This window comes from Lutjanus erythropterus, chromosome 18, assembly GCF_056507025.1.
Source record: "Lutjanus erythropterus isolate fLutEry1 chromosome 18, fLutEry1.hap2, whole genome shotgun sequence".
Taxonomy (NCBI): domain Eukaryota; kingdom Metazoa; phylum Chordata; class Actinopteri; order Lutjaniformes; family Lutjanidae; genus Lutjanus; species Lutjanus erythropterus.
The window spans coordinates 10404898-10426609 of record NC_139334.1 but is presented as its reverse complement, the minus strand read 5'-3'; the positions used below and the strand labels follow the sequence as shown (position 1 = coordinate 10426609).

At 40.9% G+C, this 21712-nt stretch overlaps 1 protein-coding gene across 12 annotated transcripts in view; it reads left to right on the top strand.

Moving 5' to 3' along the window:
• The window catches only part of esrrb (estrogen-related receptor beta), a 75892-nt gene extending 56877 nt beyond the window's left edge, over window positions 1–19015 (top strand). For all 12 annotated transcript variants that reach the window (XM_084742043.1, XM_084742042.1, XM_084742044.1 and 9 more), the window contains 2 exons: window positions 9833–10102; window positions 14937–19015. In XM_084742043.1, the coding sequence (XP_084598169.1) occupies window positions 9833–10102; window positions 14937–15181 (515 nt within the window). In that variant the 3' untranslated portion in view covers window positions 15182–19015. The remainder of the gene's footprint in view (window positions 1–9832; window positions 10103–14936) is intronic.
• The last annotated feature ends 2697 nt before the right edge of the window (window positions 19016–21712 follow it).

The window sequence follows — 21712 nt, the reverse complement described above, 5'->3', positions numbered from 1 at the left end:
AAGAAATAAGAACACCATCAATCAATCGGATCAGGTGCACTTGTTACCTTTAGATAAAAGAAGTAGATATTGACGGCTGGTGTCACATATCACAGGTTTGTCATTGCCAGACTGCACCCTCATTCAGAATCTGCCTTTGATTAATTGATAATCGCTGTGGAGCTTTTGGACTCTAGTGTCACTGCTCCAAATAGCACGACAGAGTGGAGTGTAACACGGCTGTTGCCTGAGGGGGGCAGGGTCATTAGGAGCAGTGTTAGGGGGATGCTGACAGATGGCTTGTTGCTCCTAAGGTGCTAACAACCTTTGACACGCATAGCAGTCCACTGTCCACCCCTCTGGCCCCCTTCCATCCTGTATTGTAAAGCTGCATTTCACTCTGTCCAAAAGGTTTAGAGAGGAGCCCACTGACAGCTTCAGTACACTAGAACCTGTTTACCACCTTGACATCACTGCCTTCTTCTGGATACCAGCGTGACCCACGTGGCCTTTTGCCACCCCCACATCCTCTCCCACCCGCGTTGGGAATGTCATGCGCTCATATGTAAAAACTGCCATGCATGCTGCTTATACAAGAGCTACTCGTTGTTTGGTGTTTGTCAGCTTCCATCCCGGCTTCCCAGGCCCGAGTGTTTTCAGCTGGGAATTCTCAGAAGGCTAAAGGGCCAAGCAAACATTGACTCTGCTGCTGCTGCTGCTTTGCTCGGACACAATAAAACATATTTTTGCTCCGGCATGTCACCCCTAGAATGTAAAATATTCAAACAGCATTTGGGATAGGGCTGCAGCTAAGGATTATTTTTATTGTTGATTAATCTGTTGATCATTTTCTCGATTAACCCTTTAGACCCCAATAGAATTCAAGGATGCTGCTGCAGTTCACTGACGATCCTCACTTCACTTCACTTCACAACAGATGTGTTATAAGAACAAAGAATAGCAATGTGACACTAGGTAGTGTTTTTGGCAACTTATTTGAGAAAAAAAAAATCAAAATCCATGACCCCCTCATTTCACTTCCCCCTGAAAAATGGCCTCCATGTCCCATTGTCCAGTGTTTGCTGAGGGTGATTTCAAACTAGAAAACTTGTAATATCTTTGTTGTTTTCCAGAATGATGACATTGGTGTTGTAAACTGTTTTTGGGCCCCAGAAAATAGCACCAAAACAGCACCAAACTCAACCAGTCTCAACATTGCAGATATTATTGTTGGTTCCAGTTATTAATGACAACTTAAGGTATTTACAGAACAAAGGTCAGAGGTCATAAAGGTCACAAATTTAGAATAGATGCTGTGGAGGTGTGTTAATCATTTAGTTTTTTGGTCCGTAAAATGTCAGAAAAAGGGTGAAAAGTGGTGATGAAGCCCAGAATAACATCCTCAGATGTCTTGTTTTGTCTACAAAGCAGATATTCAGTTTACTGTCATGGAGGAAAGTAAAGAAAACAGAAAATATTCAGAAGCTGAAATCAGAGAATTTTGATTTTAAAAGAATACTCAAACCGATAAATTCGTTATCAAAATAGGATTAATTTAGTGGTTGATAATTAACCAATAATTTGGGAGCAGCTGTAATTTGGGACGTTTATATCTTAAATTCATTCCGATTTTTTAATATCACTTTAAAAAGATAAACGTCCTCCTCATGCGTGATTGCATTAGCTTCAGACCAAATTAATCTGATGAAATCGTCTTGTTTGCATTGTTCTGTTCATTACTGGTGTTTTGGGAATATTCATCATCTGTGCTTTATTGGATTCCAGCTCATCAGCTCCGCATTTGACAGACAACCGCCTGGCGTGTTAGTTGTTAGCATGGAGGCAGCGATGTTAAAAGGAGATCGCGCCTCTTGTATGTTGTCGTGTTTGTGTCAGCTCAACCCCTCCACCATAATCACCCACCCATCAGCCCACCCTCCTCCAGCCCCCTCTGGGCTCCTGTTTTCTCTTTGCCATTAAATTGTGAAATCTACTTACTGTGTTGCCAGCCTGATCCCACTCAAGCTGCGTAATCTCCTTGTAATAGAGTGTGAATACTGCCCGGCAATAAATCAGCACCTCATCAGTGCACTTTATTAAATATAGACACCAACAGACAGCTCTTAGTATATTCAATTTACCCTCTGACGTAGGCTTCAACACAGGAGATAAAGATAGATTGAGCAATCAGGTGGATGCTGAGGCCTGAACCCGGGCAGGAGAGCGGGAGGAAGGCGGAAAAGCTGCGGGGAGATTGAGATGGGGGCGTATTGGAGGCAGACAGGCAGTCAGGAGTGTGCAGGGCCAGGAAAGGGACATCTGCCAGGCAGGGTGGGGGAGGGGGGTTGTTTAGTTACTGTGACACATGAGCAGGTACATTCGGCAACACAAATTTTGCTGTTGAGTCTTTATAAAATCCTGCATCTCAAACTGAAGCAGCTGCATCATATTTTAAATAAAATGTCCTGCAGGAAATGTTATATGCTGATGTGCCTTTAAGTGATCGTCAGCAGAGCACCATCCCTCATTAAGCAATGTTGCTTGATGGCAGCGGAGATAAATTATGTGTAATTACGGCGATGATTAAAGCCTGATTCGTCCTGCTCTTTGGGGCTACACAGATATATGTAACGTCAGTGTTGGGCAGTGGGACCCTGGGGACAGCTAAAGACTTCTCCGTTAGGGTCATGGGGTCATAGGGTGCAGATTAAAACAAGGGGATTACTACAGTTAACGTTCTTCAACCTCATAACGTTCACAGGCTACTGGTCAAATCACCCATTCCCCCAGCTACTTACCATGGGATAATAGGCTGGTTATCACGTTGAAAGAAGGCAGATAGCCGACTCTCCTGAAAGTGAAGTGCTGGAGCTGAAAAAACAAGATTAAATTTTAGTCATCAAAACCTCTCTTTTTCACTGGGTCAGTTTAGTTTGTATTAACATGATTTTGGCCAGTGTAAAAATCAGCAGAGATGGGAAGTAACAAAGTACAAATGCATTGTTGTAGAGGCTGTAGAATCTGTACTTTACTAAGTATTTATTTTTATGACAACTTCATACATTTAGCCCCTGCATTTTAATACAAATATAAATACAAATCTGTACTTTTTCCTCCTTATATTTTCAAAACAGCCTTTTTCATTTACTGACTTCACATGACAATGAATGGATGGGACAATAACACAGAAAACATGTTTCCAAGTGTATTGATCAGTGCATTTCTTGCATGACAGACATAACAAGACAAAAAACAATGTATAAATGTACCTAGACAAAGGCAGTAGAAATGTATATACTTTATACTTAGAGTACTTTTACCAGATTCTACCTTTGCCATCGCTGAAGACGAGCAGATGTGTGCTTCTATGCAATAAAGGCAGTACAAAAAGACTTAAAAGACAAAAAATGACATAAAAGACATAACAAAGCAAAAGCGATGTAAAACATGAAAACCAACATAAAAGACAAAAGATGTAAAAGACATAACAAGACAAAAAAGATGCAACAAGATGAAAAACAATATATAAGATGCGACAACACAGAAGACATAAATGACGCAACAGGACAAAAAAGACATATGACGAAAGACAGAAAAACAGACAAGAGAAGCTTGAAAATAGCACTGAAATAGCTGGGAGAAATCCAGTCCTTCAGAGTGTTAATTTTTACTTTTACATCACAGAGCCTGTACTTTTTCACTTGTACTTGAGTAAAGAGTCAGTACCTCTACTTTTACCAGAGTCTTTCTTCTGCCCGAGTCTCTGTATGTCTGTTTGAGTAAAGAATGTGTGTACTTCTGCCACCTCTGTAAATCAGTGCTCACAGCAAACTGAGCCGTTTGTGTTGTACATGTCGCAGGACTTCAGGTCAAATTATTTATGTCAAGCACAGCAATTTATTACCGAGCTGCTATTGATTCGGCCCTCCTGACGCTGTCATGTAAATATAAGAAGAATCGTGGTCGGCAGCTGCACAAAATTGCCCTTCATTCCTTTATTAGTGATACATCTCACACCAAAGCGTGTCACTCTGCCAAATCAGAGGAATCTATACAAATCAGAGGTGCATACATTTTCCTCTTGTCCTCTTTTTCATTTTTAAACTGCCATCTAAAATAAAAAAAAAGCTTTGATATAGAATAAGCTTATGGCAGCGTGATCATTCAGCTCAGTTTGAGGTTAAAAAAAAAAAAAAAAAGACGTGCTGAACCCCTGGGGTCCTGTTAGGGGCAGTTTTACTCCAACTGGAGCCCAGAGAGCACTTGACTTGGCTGAGGTGAGATTGCCGCTGGGCAGAAGTCTTCAGGGCCTGCTTGTCCTTCTGATAGCCAGCCATGATAGATCAGCTGCTGTCCAGCCAGAATTACTCTCTTTCCTCTTTCTATCTCCCCTCTTCCTTTTCCCCCTCATGCTCCGCTCCCCTTTTCTCTTTTCCTTATCTCTCTCCTCTCTGGCCCATATCTTCTCCTCTCTTTTATCCTCCATTTCTCTCCCTCTCTCTTGCCATTTTTTCCCCTCTCCCTCCCTCTGTCTGCTCTGTTGTCTGATTGAGGGTGAGTTACGAGGGGGCTGCAGCTGGAGGGGGCCACCGTGCCTCGTAATTACATCTCTTTTTATTACCCGCGCTAATGGCCCTCGGGGAGAGGGAAACAATAATAAATTAATAGAATATGAACTCCGGCTCAACAGAAATCTCCAGCATTTCATTTTGGACCGTCCTGTGCTCTGGCAGATGAAACGGCGCTCTGATTAATCTCTGTGAGGGGGTTTGAAGCAGCCGTCTGTGAGTTTGGGCTGCCCCCTCCTGCCCACAGCCGAGGGCTTTTGGGGAGATAAAGGGAAAGATGATGGTTTTGGCTTCTGTTGTTGGCCTTTAGTGGTCTTGTTTTCACCCTGTGAGCTATGAATAATGGTGCGCAGATGAAGTTAATGGTCACCGTGCTCTGTAGCGTTGATTCTGTCACCTATATTTATATCTGTTCCTTTGTCTGGATTTGACTGATTTTACATTGAGCGCTTTTTACATCTTTTAATTTAGAAAGTGAAAATCACTTTTAGATATATGATCACTATAGGGCCACGATTCAACGTTGCCCAGCCGGTCAAGTGGGTCAGGAATCTAGTTGCCTGAAGTCAATTTTTCGTGCCCCAGCACAAACTGTTTTATTTATCAGCGGTTATCAAATGACAACAGAGTAAGAGTTGATTGGCATGTTTAATCAAAGCCTGCAATATCTATAAACTGTCAAAAAATATTGAAAAATGTCCATCACAGTCCATGATGATGGTTTAAATGTCTTGTTTTTATGATAATAAACAGAGAAAAGAAGGAAATCCAACTTCTTTACTTGAGTGTTTAATTCGGTTATTTTCTATCAGTCATTTTCTCAATTAATTGATTGGTTATTATGGTTTGTGAAATGTTGGTCACTGTTTCCCAAGACTCAATCTGATATCTTCATGTCTTGTTTTGTATACAACCAAAAAAAATGCAGTTTACTGTCATAGAGGACTTAAGAAAGCAGAAAATATTCACATTTCAGAAGCTGAAGTCAGATAATTTAAACATTTTTTTCTTTAAAAACGACTCAAAATGATTAATCGATTATCAAATTAGTAGATACTTTGATAGTCGACAACTAATGGATTAATTGACTAATCGTTGCACTCTAGCTCGCTACATGAGCAGGGTGCTTAAGTGAAAGTGAACAAAGACAAACTCTGCATTGTTATTATCTCTGCATTCCCGCTACAAAGACTTTCAGACAGAAATCTGCCGGTGCACTCAGCAGTGGAGTGGAAAAGGCCCTTCAAGCGCGTAGACAGGCCTCTCTGATTTGGTCAATATTGTGTCATGTTTGGTCAAACCCCGCCAAGGCAGTGGGCTGGAAATGAAGATGTAAATATTGATATTTCATTAGAGGAAATCACCCACTCCGACGGCACTTAACCGGGCCACCTTCAGAGTGCGGCGGCCGGAGCGCGGTGTGACCTGCGGAGTCGGGAAGTCACTTCATTACTCGATTAAATTGAGTGGAAAAAGGCGAGGCAACGACACGAGATCCCATTTGGAGCGATAATTTAGGCCCTGAAGAGAGGGGATGGAGCAGGGGAAAAACACCACCTCTCCATCTCACAACACTGGATTAAATTCAAGGACTTTTAGCGTCAAAGGTAATTGTAGGCTGCTGGGGCTGCATGTGTGCATATGGCTGAGAGGTGTCTGCTGTATCAGAACGACTCTAAAGCCTCTCCAACAAGCCCTGAACAAGGCCTTCACACAGGCTGTCACATTGGGAGCAGCGCTTTAGTTCCGCTTCAGTCCTCCTTGGCATTAAAAGGCTAGACAAAGCCTCGCCTGTGATTGTGATGCCAACCTGATGTGGCAATCAAGACCACGCGTCCACGCTTGCATGACAATTTCCCTCCGGCCAGTCCACATTCTGTCCGACTTAATGGCCACGTATGCAGACAAGGAAATAACACAACAAAAGATTTGAAGATGCAGCCTGGATATGTGTAATGGCAGAGGCCTTTACAAAATATGGCTTATTGCCTCCGTTGATAATAGTCGAGTGTTTTGAGTGCTTTCAGCAGTTTGCTTTGTTGGGTCTAATTTTGGGCTCTTCAGACCTCTGACCAGTCCAGCAAGCAGCAGCACCTTTCTGTTAGCACTCTATTCTACTGACTATTGATTCCCCTTCAAAATGTGAAGGCCCTCACATTCTGATCACAATCTGTTAATTAATGTATCCTGCAGCTCTTCCCCTGCAGTGGTCATCACCACGATAAGGGAAATTGAACACTCGGGTACTACTCTCCCTGGCTCTTCTTTTCTCTCTGCCTGCCTGTCTCTCTCTCTCTGTCCTGTTTCTTTTTCTCTCACGCTTCCTCGTCGTGTCTCTTGTTCTTCTCACATGTGTGTATGTGTGTGTGGCGTCTCGGCAGGAGCAGATAAACATCAGGCTGGTGGCTGGTGAGATCATTTATATTTAAGAGAAAATGCGGGGCATAGGTGCAACGAGCACCCTGGTCAATACTGTAATCTATCGCCAGAGGTGGCAAAAGTACACACAATCTTTACTCAAGTAGAAGTACAGATACTTGTGCAACAAAACAGAAGTAGATGTACTGGTAAAAGTGAAAAAGTACAGGCTATGAAATTTACTCAGTACAAAAGTAAAAAGGTGCGCATTTCTACCAGCTGTTTCTGTGGAAAGCTAACTGAACCTCATCTCCTATTTGCTCATCTCTCCAGGGTTTTGTGGGCTTTTGTTTGGGATCATTGTGGCCTAAAATGCCTGATTTCATGACAGCTTTTTGTTGCATGTTGTCAAGTTTTTAGGATTTTTTTTTGCACAAAGAAGCAAAATCTCTTTGGAGCTCAAACCCAGACAAAACAGAAAGCACAAAATTAAAATATAAATGTGCATGGAGCATTGATAAACGTCAAATACAATGACAAGCCAAAGTAAATGATAAAACACTGAGGCATACATGTATAACATTTGCACTCTGATTGGTGGAACCTGCGAGAAGCTACAATGATTGATCAAATTTACAGAAAGGTTGTGTTGATTGGACAAATTGCAATGTTGTGCAGAATTCACAGGGACTGGTTGAATTTGCATTGATTGATTTATATAATTTGAAGATTAAACCATTCTTACTTCAAATCAAAAAACAATATATGAAAGACAGCATTAACTTTGTTCCACTGTGCAAATCAGTTTTCAGTGTCAGTAACCGCACTATAAACTTTTTTTTATGTCATTACACTTAAGGTCTAATAAACTTTTTTTTTTTATTAGACAATCCCTTATCTCTACAGGACTATCACAATATTTTGTTAAGCCTCAGCAGAAGCTGGTTTTCAACGTTCTTTGAGTCAAGGTGTGCCCTTTAGGGTCTAAAAATCAGTGTTTTGGAGCTAAAAAGCCTCTCACAGACAGCTGACAGTTTCACTAGAAGCCTTTTATCAGCGATCGAGAGCTCCTCTTCATCTGGTTCATCTTGTTAAATTTTTCACGTTGCTTACATTACATTACATTGTTGGTACAACGGTCATGTTTGCACGTGATATGTACTGATGGATACACCAAGCAATCCTATTTTCTATGTGTTACTGTAGCATCCATAACGAGCCTGTTTTGAAATTGTCAGAAGTAGAAAGTACAGATATTTGTGTTAAAATGTAGGGAGTAGAATTAAAAATATAGTAAAGTACAGATACTTCAACCCTCTAGTTAAGTACAATAACTAAGTACACGTCTGTCTATCCCTTGTTACTTACGCGGTGGCAGGTAGCATGGCGACAGCAAAACTTGTAAAAGCAATCATATTAATCAGGGGTGGAGCTGAAGAGCCTAATATGCTGTCAGAATGGGACGCCTGCGGGCATGCTGTGCAGGAGGAGGGGAGGTGGGTGATGGAGGGGGAAGCATGTGTGTGTTGGGGGGGGTTCATGCAGTTTATTGACAGCTGAAGGGTAGTATGAAGGGAAAAGGGATGAGATGGGTATCTGGCTATCTGCTCTCTCTTCCGCTCTCTTTTTGCCTTTAATTTGAGTTTCTCACAGCTCATCTTTTGGGGATCTAGCAGTTTGTTTAATTTAATGTTCTATTCTGAGCACATGTAAAGGTGTTGAAGGAGAAATGACAGCAGTGTGATGCTCATCCAGCTGCTGCAGGAGGATGAGGCCCTGGGTTTAAGCAGGTCTTCAGGCTGGGCTTGAACCATGTGACCCCTCTGCTCGATGTATGTGTGTGCATTTATGTGTCATGTGTGTCTGTCTGTTTTCCTGGTTGACACATGTGTTTGTGTATACGTGCATGTTGCTATGTGCGCGTGTGAGTGTGTCCCCTCATCACCTCCTCCCGCTACACAGTGCATGTCATGTCCTCAACCTCTCCAATGAGAATGTGTCTCGGTGCTAATCCCCCTCACACCAATAGAAGTGTGACAGGATACAAGGGGTAACCACATGGCTTTGTGTCTCCCGGACCTCTGCACCGATTTACTGTCCTCACTTACAGTAAAGCCCACTCAAGTGCTCTGACAGCGGCTTCAAAGAGGACCTTCCACTGTGCATTTAAAATTAAACATCTCTCGCTAACATGTGCCTCGGCATGTACTCCGGGCTACCAGGGCTCGACAAGTCATGTTTGGTTTACTGATCAACTCAAAGTGCTATCTGTTCTTTTACTTCTAAATACTTTCTTGTACTTTTGTAATGCTTTCCAACAGAAGATGATGTCTGGCTGAATCATGAAAGAAGCACAAAATATTTTTTTTTGTTCAGACTTTAAAATGTAGTGTCCAGGTTGCCTTAAAATTTTAAGTTGACTAAATTTGAAAATACAAGTTGAGGTAATTTTGAAATATTTCAAGACTGTTATCCTCAAATAAACTTGATGTTAATTCAGCTGTTCTTGAGACAACATGCTCAATAAGCTGAAGATATTAAGGCGAACCAAAGAGTTAGTCTCCAGGCTGCTTTAAAATTTTAAGTTGACTGAATTTGAAGAGACAAGCTGCGATAATTTTGTAATCATTTTAAACAAACCTTTCTAGTCAATTAAGCTTGATATTAATTCAGTTGTAAGAAAAGATGTTCAAGAAGATTAGAATATTAAATGTAACCACTTTTTATCATACGTGTTTTCTTCAAACTATAAAAAAGGCATCTTTTTATTTCATGTTGGCTTCTGTTTATTTCTATTCGTTAATAAGTTGATTTAAAAAGTTAGTTGATTCCACTAAATTCCTGATGCACAAACAAACATTTTATTTTTCCACTGTCATGTTGTTCTCCTGTCCCAGTTCATACAGTGTCCTCCTCTGTCCTTCCAGGCTTCTCCTCTCTGTCTCTGGGAGACCAGATGAGTTTACTGCAGAGCGCCTGGATGGAGATCCTCATCCTCAGCATCGTGTTCCGCTCGCTGCCCTACGAGGATGAACTGGTATACGCAGAGGACTACATCATGGATGAGGAGCACTCACGGCTGACGGGCCTGCTCGACCTCTACGTCTCCATCCTGCAGCTGGTCCGCAAGTGCAAGAAGCTCAAAGTGGAGAAGGAGGAGTTTGTCACCCTCAAGGCCATCGCTCTCGCCAACTCAGGTGAGGCGTCTTCAGCGTGCTGTCACATCATAAATAAAATTCAGGGGTCAGGATTTTTAATTAAAGGCATTAGAAAAAATAGAGATTAGCCTTGACACAAAAGGCAAAATTATTTACTTATTAATTGTCTTGCAAAGTATGTTTTTTGTGATTATTAGTTTTTCAGTTACATCATATGACAGGAGACAGGACACATGGAATAAAAACAAAGTTACACAATTATATGGCTAAGCATAAACAACACTGAGACTGAGGTTGACAAAATGAAAACAAATTAACATAAATAACAAAGTTAGAAGACAGAGCATGTCAGTAAAACATACAAGATACAAGACATTTATTTATCATCATAGAGCAGAGTTGTATGGTGAGATTTTGATGTAGTTTCCTCGTTGATTGATTAGATTGTATTTTAAGTATTTAGTATATATATTTTAAATAACATAGTATTTCATAATCAACAATAACAATTATTAACAACAATGTTAATAATATCAAAGCAGCAAAAATATCACTGTTACTGTAACTGTTCCCGATTAAATGTAAATCATCAATTTTACCATTAGTTATAATCATATTTGTATTATTAGCATATTTAGACTCACTTTCAGGGGAACAAACCTGTCCCAAACCAGTCTTTTTTTTTTTTTTTTTTGAAAAAAACCCCAACAAATCTTGTTTGAGACATTCTTTCAGTGTATTCCTCACTCAGAATATTTCACTTTTTCCTGACTGGACCTCTGAGTAATGCACACCAGACAGTATAATATCCAGAAACAGTGAGGTATTGTCTAACACAGTTTTAGAAATGACATTTCTCAGTTTTGCAGGAGTTTTTCAGTGTAACCTTTAGTTTGGAGCGTGAGATGGAGAGATGGAGAGAAGATAAGGGCAGTGTGACGGGAGAGAGGGATGGAGAAGTGGAGGAGCTTTTTTTTTAATTGAACACCTTCCCATGTTGTGGTATTTCTCCAGCGCTGCCTCTCTCCCTCTCTTTCTCTATCTCCATAACAGTAGCTGCAGGGCACAGCAGCCACGGGAGATAAATTTAGCATTTCATTAGGAGCACAGGGGCTGTCAATAAAATGTGTTAAGTCGAATGGAATGAGTATCAGGGAGTGATAGGCCTCGTTTGTTCCAATGCCGAGACGGCACGCCGCTATTGACAGGCTCCTTTTGAGGAGGCAGGGCCTGTCCCGCTCTGATCAATGCATGCCTGGGTCACTGGGCCGCTTTTCCCTTGTTTTGTCCGGGGCTGAAAAATGAAAATGCTGATGGTGGGCCTTTGCTTTCAGGCAACAGAGCTTTTGGTGTGGGAGAGAGGAGAGATGGGGGTCGAGGAGAGAGGAGGAGGAGGAGGAGGAGGAGGAGGAGGAGGAGGAGGAGGAGGAGGGTGTCCGGAATGTTAGAACAAGGTCTCGGGGAGATCACTCTCCCGGGAGCCCCTCTGTCTGACAGCTGTGAAAATTCATAGCGATTGATTTTGTAATTAGCAGTTTATCAATCGGATCGACGTGGGCTCACTGATGGATTGCGAGGAAATTGTTTCTTCAAAGTTGTTTTTTCAAAGTCTACCCCTCCTCCAAGGGCTACAAGCTGTGTGTTCTCCTCCTGCCCTCTTTTCCTGCCCATCTGTTGAGATGTCTCTGTCTCTCTTTTTATTCCCCCCTCATCGCTGCAAAACATTCAGTTATCGTCGTTTCAAATTAGGACTGGGCGATATGTCTTCTAACTAATATGTCGATATTTATAGGTTACGCTGTGATATATGAGATGTGTGTGTGTGTGTGTGTGTGTGTGTGTGTGTGAGAGAGAGAGAGTATTTTCTCCAAAATAACATGTCATAGATTCTCAAATAGTGCATATACACCATACGATGATTTTATAGAATATACAGGGTTCAGGATCAGATTATTTTGAAGTGCAGTCAGTTACTGGATACAAATTAGATGTCAGTTTTTGTAATTAATAACATAATCCGATAACAAAAAAAGTAATCTAATCTGAACAATCAAACTATGATCTAATTACACATTTTCCAAATGTAATCTGGTATGATCAAAGTTACTTATTTTTTGTAACCTGATTACATAATACAGATTACATGTAGTCAGTTACTACCAAACCCTGAGAATATGATGAATTGCTGTCATTTAAACAACTCAACAGTAGGGCTTGGTGATATAGACACAATCAAATATTATAATATTTTTGGATAAATGTATAAAGGTAAGTCATAGAAGAATTTGAACAGTTGGATAAGTCATGAAAATTACGTCTCGTTACTGTAATACAGCCTTTAAAACCAGGAAAAGGCAACACTTATGCCATATCACGCTGTAACAATATCCAAGATCTAAGACATTTTTTAGTCTCATATCGCAATATTAATATATATCAATATGTAGCACAGCCCTAGTTAAAATCAGGTTTATTTCTAAAATGTGTTTATGGTGCGTGAAAAATGGAACAAAATATTGGTTTGATTTGTAAAAATGCTGCTTGTTAGGTTATGAATGCAGCCTCTGTGAAAAGAACAAGAGATAATTATGTCACACCACATCCTCATCTGAGATTTTTTTGCCTTTTGTTCTTCCATCCTCCCCCCTCCTCTCTCCTCCCTCCCTCCCTCCCTCCCTCCCACATTCACTTTACAAAACGACCTACTTCATTTTACCACTGTGGATTTGAAAACCGTCAGGGTGAGAAATGTCTCAAGGTCTTGGGAATACAGTTGTTCCAGTCAATGAATTTGGGGCGAAGTCTGAAATCTGTTTTGCCTTTTATTGTCCCGTGTGGTAAAATATGCACCGCCAAGGTGAGACGAGTCAGGCAGCCAATGACATGCCGCCTCTAGAGCGCCAGACACCGGTTAACCAGTGAGAGAAACCGCGACCCCGGACTGTCCCTGAGAGAGAGAGGCTGTGAGATAGAGACAGAGGCAGGAAAAGGCGAGAATGAGAGGGGAGTGCTGTAACATGATGTACAGTAGGATCAGTAAAAAACGGTGGCAGCGGAGCGTAACGTTATAGGAGCAAAGAACACCGGAGAGAAGCCAGACTGAAACTGTAGACTGATCTAAAACGGGCCAGGAGGAGGGAGAGATTTGGGCCGACTGAGGCTGAGAGATTCACTGTTTTTGTCTCGCTCATAGTAAGCAAGACCTTTATTGAATATAGACTAGGGCTGCAGCTAACAATTATTTTCATTATCGATTAATCTGTCAGTCAAAATGGTGAAAAATACAGTTTCCCAGAGCCCAAGGTGGTGTCCTCAAATGTCTTGTTTTGTCCACAACCAGAAGATATTCAGTTTACTGTAATAAAGGGGTAAAGAAAATGGAACCCGACTGATATATCAGTCAACTGATATTGTTGGCTCGCTATTGTCCTTTGACAGCTATATTGGCTTATAATACTGGTGTTGGCTTATATGTTGTCCGATATGCCCTTATATGAGAAGACAACATAATGCAGATTGGTTTTGGTTTTTAGCTTTATAGGCAACATTTCATATATTTTTGTTAATTTTTCTACATGTCAAAATATACATGTATTTTGCTCTATTATTTTTTTTTACAGTCATTCAGTAATTGTTAAAAAACATTCTGCCCCATTAAATATCATTATATCAGGAATAATGTACAGTGTACAGGTCATTATTTTAAAATAAACCCCGACACAAAATATTAATTTAAAAAAAAGTAATAATTCAAAAAATTATACTGCTACTCCAGTGTCCTTGACTTTGAGAGAACTGCAACATAGCAACTGTCTGTTCTTCATAGCAACAGTGTGTTCTTCATAGCTATGGTCTGCTACTATAACAATAACAAGTGTTAAGCACTTTTCAGGGATCAATGCAAAAAATGTTTATGTATATTTATGTACATGTTTATATTTATTTATATATATACTCCCTAACATCAGCCCCCAAAATTCATTATTGGTCGGGGTCTAAAAGAAGAGCAGTTGAAATCTGTTTAATAGTTGACAAGTAATCGATTAATCAACTAATCATTGCAGCTGTAATATAGACAAATGCACAGGGACATTTCCTATTTAGATAACTGGTTTGTTGTTTTATCTAGCAGTAAAATCAACCTAAACCCAAGAATTTGTTTTCCCTCCAATCTGATGGTCACAAACCCCTTTGAGGGAGTAGGAAGGAAATTAATTGAAAGGAAGTGTTGTATTCATCTCAGGCTTGTTTATGGCGTCCAATTCTCTAATGGAGCCCCCTTTTTTTTCTTTGTTTTGTTGTTCGAAAACAATCTGTCCTTTGGAACGGTGAGGTGTTTAATGTGTACTCACTCAGCAGAGATTGGGTGCTATTCATGCCATTGTTACTGGAGGATAACATTGATTTTCAGTCTCGCTGGTCAAGGGCCATATGAATGTCCCACCCAGTCCACCAAAGACTAAATATATATATATATATATATATATATATATATATATATATATATATATATATATATATATATATATATATATATGTATATATATAAAATAAAGCAGATGTTGTTTTTTTCTTTTTTATGATCTATTCTTTATCTTGTCAGGGTTTGAGTTATACTGATAATGTGTTCCCTTACCTTACTGCTTCTGACAGAGCAGTAAAGATCAATCATGAGATTTAATTTTGTTCCCCTCACTCCTGTTATATTACCAGTGTCTCAAAGTGGAAACTACACTTCTTTTTTTCAACATGTTTTTATTTCCAAAGACTGTATCATAACTATCACCATGAGTAAACATAGTTTCCTCATATCCCCCATCCCCTAATGAACAAGCAAATGAACACTTCTTTCTCTCTCCTCTCGTCCCATCAGACTCCATGCACATAGAGGACATGGAGGCGGTCCAGAAGCTCCAGGACGCTCTCCACGAGGCCCTGCAGGACTACGAGAGCAGCCAGCACCAGGAGGACCCTCGGCGGGCGGGCAAGCTGCTCATGACCCTGCCTCTGCTGCGGCAGACGGCCACCAAGGCGGTGCAGCACTTTTACAGCATCAAGGTGCAGGGAAAGGTCCCCATGCACAAACTCTTCCTGGAGATGCTGGAGGCCAAGGTCTGATAGGAGGGTTGCTGATTGGAGGGCTGCGTTAGCAAAACAGAAAGTGACTTAAACCAAGGCTGAGGGTACTCAGGAGAAGGAGACCCCTCCACTGACTGTGCTAGGCAGGACAGAGACTGACCTCTCTCACTCCTCCTCCTCCTGGAACCCTGGGACACTGAATAAAAAATGCAAAACTTGGTTATTAGTATAAATATAAAAATGATGCAGATTAATTTAAAATATATAAGAAATACTATGTACAGTAATAATTTTTTTGGTTTTTGTTAATTGTCAGTGGTCATGCTGTATATGAAGAAGGACCCTTTTGCCCCTCAGCATCTTCAGAATAAGTAGTTGCCAGATCTTGATAACAAGATAAAGAGGTCTCTTCCTTTTTTCATAAAACTAAAAGTTCCTTAAATTTGTTCTGAAGACAGCAGAGGTGTCAACAACCAGAAACACTTGTCACACAGTTTGTGTTTTTGCCTGGACTTGACCAGGACATGTATATATTTATTATTGGAAGACTGAGTGTACAGTTCAAAAGTCTGGTGACCTTGGTGGCCATTTTCTCTTGTTCTCTCCTCCTGGAAGAAAAAAAATGAACTAAAATTGTTACCTAAATGTGAACTCTTATCAGTTTAAATGTACTTCTTGGATATACCTCTCCAGAGCCGTGTGATCTTTGTGGATCTGTCTCAGACTGGAAGACTTGCTGGTCCCATGTTTAACCAAACTAGCATAGGCAGGTACAAGTAGTCAGTCGTCTTATTCTGTAGTAACTCAGCAATAAAGGGAGCTGTGGGGAAGCCAGGCTTAACCTCCTCGTCTTTCATGTGCTTTTCAATGCTGCTGTTGCTAGAATACCATGTAACTCAGTCTCACCGGTTGGACACACCACTGCTACACACTGGTGTTCCTCCTCTCTTGTAGTGGCTCGTGTCGGTGCTGTTCATGCGACCCATTGAACCCCAAATTTGGTCATTGTTTAAGCCCATGGAAATTGCCTCTTGGCATGCAAATAGATGACCTGATTCAGGCGAGGTGAAAGATGATCAGTGGGTCCGGCGTGGCAGTATCAAAGGATTTATGCCGAGTGGCACAAGTCCAGGAGATTCCATGTTCAAACAATCAGAGGCCCATATGTCAACCGCTCTATTTTGGGTCCCTTTAAGCCCGTGGCAGAGTCATCCCACACACAGGGAGCAAGGTGCCCAGCATCTGCTCTCGCCATTTTAGACACCTCCCGTCTTTTAATAGCCGTGCCTGCATTTATAGAGCTTCAACCAAACGGAGGTAAATGGCAGGTGGTGGCACTTCACACTGGGTTTATTTTTAACCTAGCGGGAGGTTGTTGTTTGTGCGGCCTCCCTCCCTTCCAGGAGTACAGTAGACACGTTGAACGCTTCTTCTTGACCTCATGTTGACACAGCGGCCGACGCGGAGTAACACTCTTCCCACCGGCCGGGAGGCAGGCACAGGCATCCGCGAGGAGAGCTCGGGATGCCCAAGCGTGCACATGTGAATAGCTATGCAAGAAACAAAGTGTCAGCATGCTCCAAAGGGTAACAGCAACCCAACAGTGTGTCAGTACAAGGTGTGATCTCTGGTGGGAGAAAGAGATCTCGTGCTCCCCTCTCCCTGTGTTTAGCCACACGTCCGTTACGCCGGGTGTGAGTAATACTGTAGTCTGGTCCAGCAGGGCTGTGTTGCTCGTCTCCATGTGAGTGTTGGAGGTGAATGCTTATACTACTGACGGATTTTATGTGATGTGATAAATTGTGGCGCTGTCACAACAATATGATACTGTGATCAAAGGAATCCCTGACATTGCAGTAGGGTAGAGTTGCCGCCATGCTTGCGATATCAATGGCTAGCACCGATCCAGCAGCCTTTTTTACAACAGTCCCACTGTAAAAAAAAAAAAAAAAAAGTTGAGAAAACTCATATGTTTTAGGCAACTGCCTTCAAACTCAACCTGTTTTAAACCAAACAGTTTATTTCAGAAAAAAAACTTATTAACCATTATTCACTTTCCAAGGAAACTTACTTTTGCAGTTCAACTCTTAAGTTTTGAAAAGGTTTTACTAATAACTCCTCAAAAAATTGCATTTCAAAAAATGAAGTAGACTAATAAAAGCGAATAATGCTTAATAATGTAATATTTTCATTTGCAACCATTTAATTTTCAAATACCCAAATAATGACAAATTAGGTTCACAGTTCACTGTGAACAATTTTGGGGATTCTAAAACTCAAATATTCAAGTTTATTTAAAGAAGAAACGTAAATTATCTCAAAACATTAAGTCATTGCAGGACTGTAGTTGCAACATAACTCTTGTGACATATGATGTTGTAGCAGTCCACCAAGTGAAATTCCAAAGTGTTGTCACCACCACCTTATTTTAAATGTCACACAATGTCATTATTATAAAGGACAGGAAACATCATGCAGAGGATGTTGAACAGACGTCACAAAATTACCATAGAGTACCTGTTACATTGTAAAATTTCAACAATGTACTAGCAAAGTGACTAATGGTAACATTGTAACTAATTTTGCAGTAATGTTACAGTGTCACAAATGATGCGTCACAGTTGCAACATTGCAGGGATATACTGCATTTGTAAGGTTACTGCTTGGTAAAACTTCTTCAAAACTCGAGTTTTGTGGTCAAAACTAAAAATCCATTGAAGTAAGCTACCTTGAAATTTCGAGTTTTCTCAACTTTTTTTGTTTTTACAGTGCACATAATGGAGGACGCCTACCCGCTCCAGCACCCCAGTCATCCCAACTTGAATTAGCCGCTGTCCAGTTAACAAGCTCCACTGTAGAGGGTGATACTATAACTTGAGTTATTTTACTGTTGTGCAATACAACAGGGACCAATTCTGACTGAAACCATGCTAAAAGCATGCTTTTACTTAGATTTGGGAGACTTTGTATGCTGTTAAGTGACATATTCCAAACCCCTCTAATCAGAAACATGTATCCTGTATATCAGAAGAAGAACTATATTTGATTTGCTCTACTGATAAAAGATTTTTGTGCTTGTTTCAATAAAAGTGCAGTATAAATGAAAACTTTTGCAGAAAATCTTTACAACTAGACTTTTGTAGTGGCCCAAGATGATCAGCCATAAGAATCATAATAACGGGAGACCTCTCATCTCCCTTTTTTTCTTTTTACCTTGCAATATGGCACTGTGTTAAGTAAAAGAGAACATGTCTTACATTACAAGCTGTGTCTAAGTGTGTAAATATATTAGCGTCAATACAGTAGGTTGCCGAAATACCATTGAAAATAAAGTATGCAGCGCCCTGCTGACTACTACCTCATTATCATATTGTCAATATTTCTCTGATTGAACACTTTCTGCTCTTTATCATCCTCACATGTCTGTGACATACCTGAGCCATCCATCTTTTTATCAAAAACTGTTTCTCCCTCAGTGCTCCTGCCAAAATATTTGTAATTGTAGTTATTGATCTTCTCTTCCCATTCATTCATTCTTCATTGATCTGTTTGTAAAGGTAAAGCATGCATCACGTTGACCACGTGACTCGGCCATCAGTGGGTGTGACCCCCCATTTTGGTTACAAAGCGGGTATGTGTTTTTATGAACATCAGTGTGTCAGAATTGGTCCCTTGATGATAAATTGCAGACAGGGGCAGGTAACTGATTTCCTGCGTCTGTCCTATGAGTATTTATGGTGTGAAATATATCATTTGGCAATGGTGTACATTGATATCTCTGATCGTTAAATCACCAATATCTGTGTAACTTTTACGTTTTGATTTTCAAAAAGGTAAAGGATCAATGAATTAAATACTCCCTGAACTCTGTGATTCTTTTGTGGTCTGAACTAAAAATCTGTTGTAAAACAAACATCCAACAGTTTCATACATCACATTCAACCATCACAAGCCACTGACATAAAGATGGATGACATGACAGCTCCCCAAAAGTGAAGGCAGAACATCTTGATTGCCCCCTGGTGGTTGGCTGCAGTGTAGGTCATAAACCCCACCCCCTCCATGTTAGCAGATCACACATGAACCAAGTACACACCAGATAAATTTGTCCCAAAGTTGGTTTCTGACATTTTAGATTGTTCTTAATATTTTATTAAAAGGGGTTTTTACATCATGATTGACAGCTGAACCCTGCATGCAAATGAGTCTGCCTAGTTATGTGGGTGGGACCTCAATATTGCGACTCCATCCATGATCACCACTCAGAGACTCATGCTCAAATTAATGTCACCAGTGCAAGATGGCTTATCCCGTATCAGTTACATCTTGGCTTCATTTTTGTACAGTGGGAGGAAGAGACACGTCTGCCATCTTCTTTTACTATCTATGGTACATTCTATAATGAATAAGGTAACAGCTCGTAAACAAGAATCCATGCTAGCAGTGTTTATTGTTAACGTCAGCATGCTAACACAACACTAACATGCTGCTGTTTAGCAGATGTAATGTTTATCATGTTAGCCATCTTAGTTTAGCATCCTAACATTTGCGAATTAGCGCTAAACACAAAGTAGAGCTGAGGCTGATCAATGTCATTAGTTTCGCAGGTATTTGATCTTAAATTGGAAGAAAAATAGCCAGTGACAGTGACAGATCATTCAATTGAGAACAAGACTGCAGGTACCAAATTTCATATCAATCCATCTAAAGCCCAAATTATATTTTTGTCACCATTTATTTTTTGTCTGCGAGTACACCAGCGTCCACTACAGTCCACAGATACACCCAGTGAAGGCACATATATCAGTATGTGTATGAGCAAATTCAGTTCTGTGTAGGCTCAATGCTACAACGTACTATGAGATACTGTCTGTGAATGCGTGGAATGTATCCTCAAAGCTGACTAGAAGGTTCCTTCAAAAAGTTTAGACAGCTGCGGACACTTTCTGGACTCCTCTTGGAGTATGTGTTCTAGGCATATTCTGTAGCTTTTTGTAGAGTAGTGGCCTTACGGTCTGTGCAACCCAGACATACAGAACCTACATCTACAATCTCTGATGCAAGGAACAGATATTAGTGTCACCCAGACCCTCGTGGACAAGTGGCTGTAGAAAGTTTAATTTTGGTTAAATATTGAAACATTTCAAGTCATACATCATCTGGGAAATATGAATTTGAATGATATACATTTTTTTTTTTACCATTCCATTAAGTATAAATCTTAAGATATTTCATATGATAAGTAAAAAGTTTGACCTAGTGGTTTGCCAAAGGAAAAGTCAGGGGATCCCCATATTCATAGGACTCATCTTCTGGGTCCATTCAATAGATGTTGAGGTATTTCAGTCTGGACCAAAGTGTTGGACCGATTGACAGAGAGGCAGATGTTGCCAACAATAGAACCATACCCTTAGCATGGCCAAAGACCAAATCTAATAATTGTAAAAGCTAATAAAAATGCTGAGCAAAAAAATACTGTACTGCGCAAATTTGCTCTTCACTGTATTTACAGTCACTACAGTGTGTCTACTTAGTCATTCACCCAGCGGAGCGCCCCTTACCCTAACCTTGCCCCCTGCTCAGTGTATTTACCCGTTCTACTATGGTCAGGGGAGTTCAGCAAAGGGACAGAACAAAGAGCAGATCGGAGCTCCCAGCAGACCACAGACGGGTGGCAGTGTGAGCGAGGCACGCCAGTCAGAGATTCACGCAGGCCACCCAACCATCCAGCCATCAACCGCAGCAGTCTCTGCAGGGCCAGGAGCTGTTGAAAATGGATCCGTCACAGGAAACAGGCAGACTAGACACGCTAACGCTGATGGAGGTGGGGGGAAGTGAGGGGCTGTAGCTCCATTATTTCAGGAAGCTGATATTCCAGGGAGTTAAAGTATTCCCTTCTCTATATAATTATAAGAGCCAATTTCCCTTTTTGAAATAATGTCTTGCTAACCAATTAATTGTAATAATCCTCTTCATGGAAACAATGGCGTCACAAGACAAGATGACTTGAGGATGAAAAGGAAAGAAAAAGGAGATGTGGAGGCCCCACACAAATAAAATGTAGAGCACGGTTGCCAAGTGCTGTATTTTTAAAAGCAATGTGCTTCTCGTTTCTCATGCAAATCACCCAGTTGGACCAGATATTGCCATCAATAAGTTTCCCACAGATACAGTAGCAAGGCAATCATTTACCTCCATTGACAGGTCAAAACACCTTTCATTAGAGTTACGAGGCATCTCATCAAGATGCGGCCGCGCTCGCAGCTGTATGACTGCTGTGTATTGCTTAAGTGTGTTTCATTATTCCCAAAGCAACGTTGATGATGGTGAGGGAAAGGATTACACGTCAGGGTGAGTGATTGGGTTTGAACAGAGCTGCTGCATACACTTTGTATCAACCCAGGGCTCAAATTACACTTAGGTTGAAAACGGAGCACGCAAATGCCCAGGAGAGCTTGTGGCACAGAAATGAAGAGTGGGCCACCGTCTCTTTCTCTCACACACATACACACACTTTTCATCTCTTTCCTTTGTCAAATTTTCTCTTAACCCCCTCCTCTTCCCTCTTCC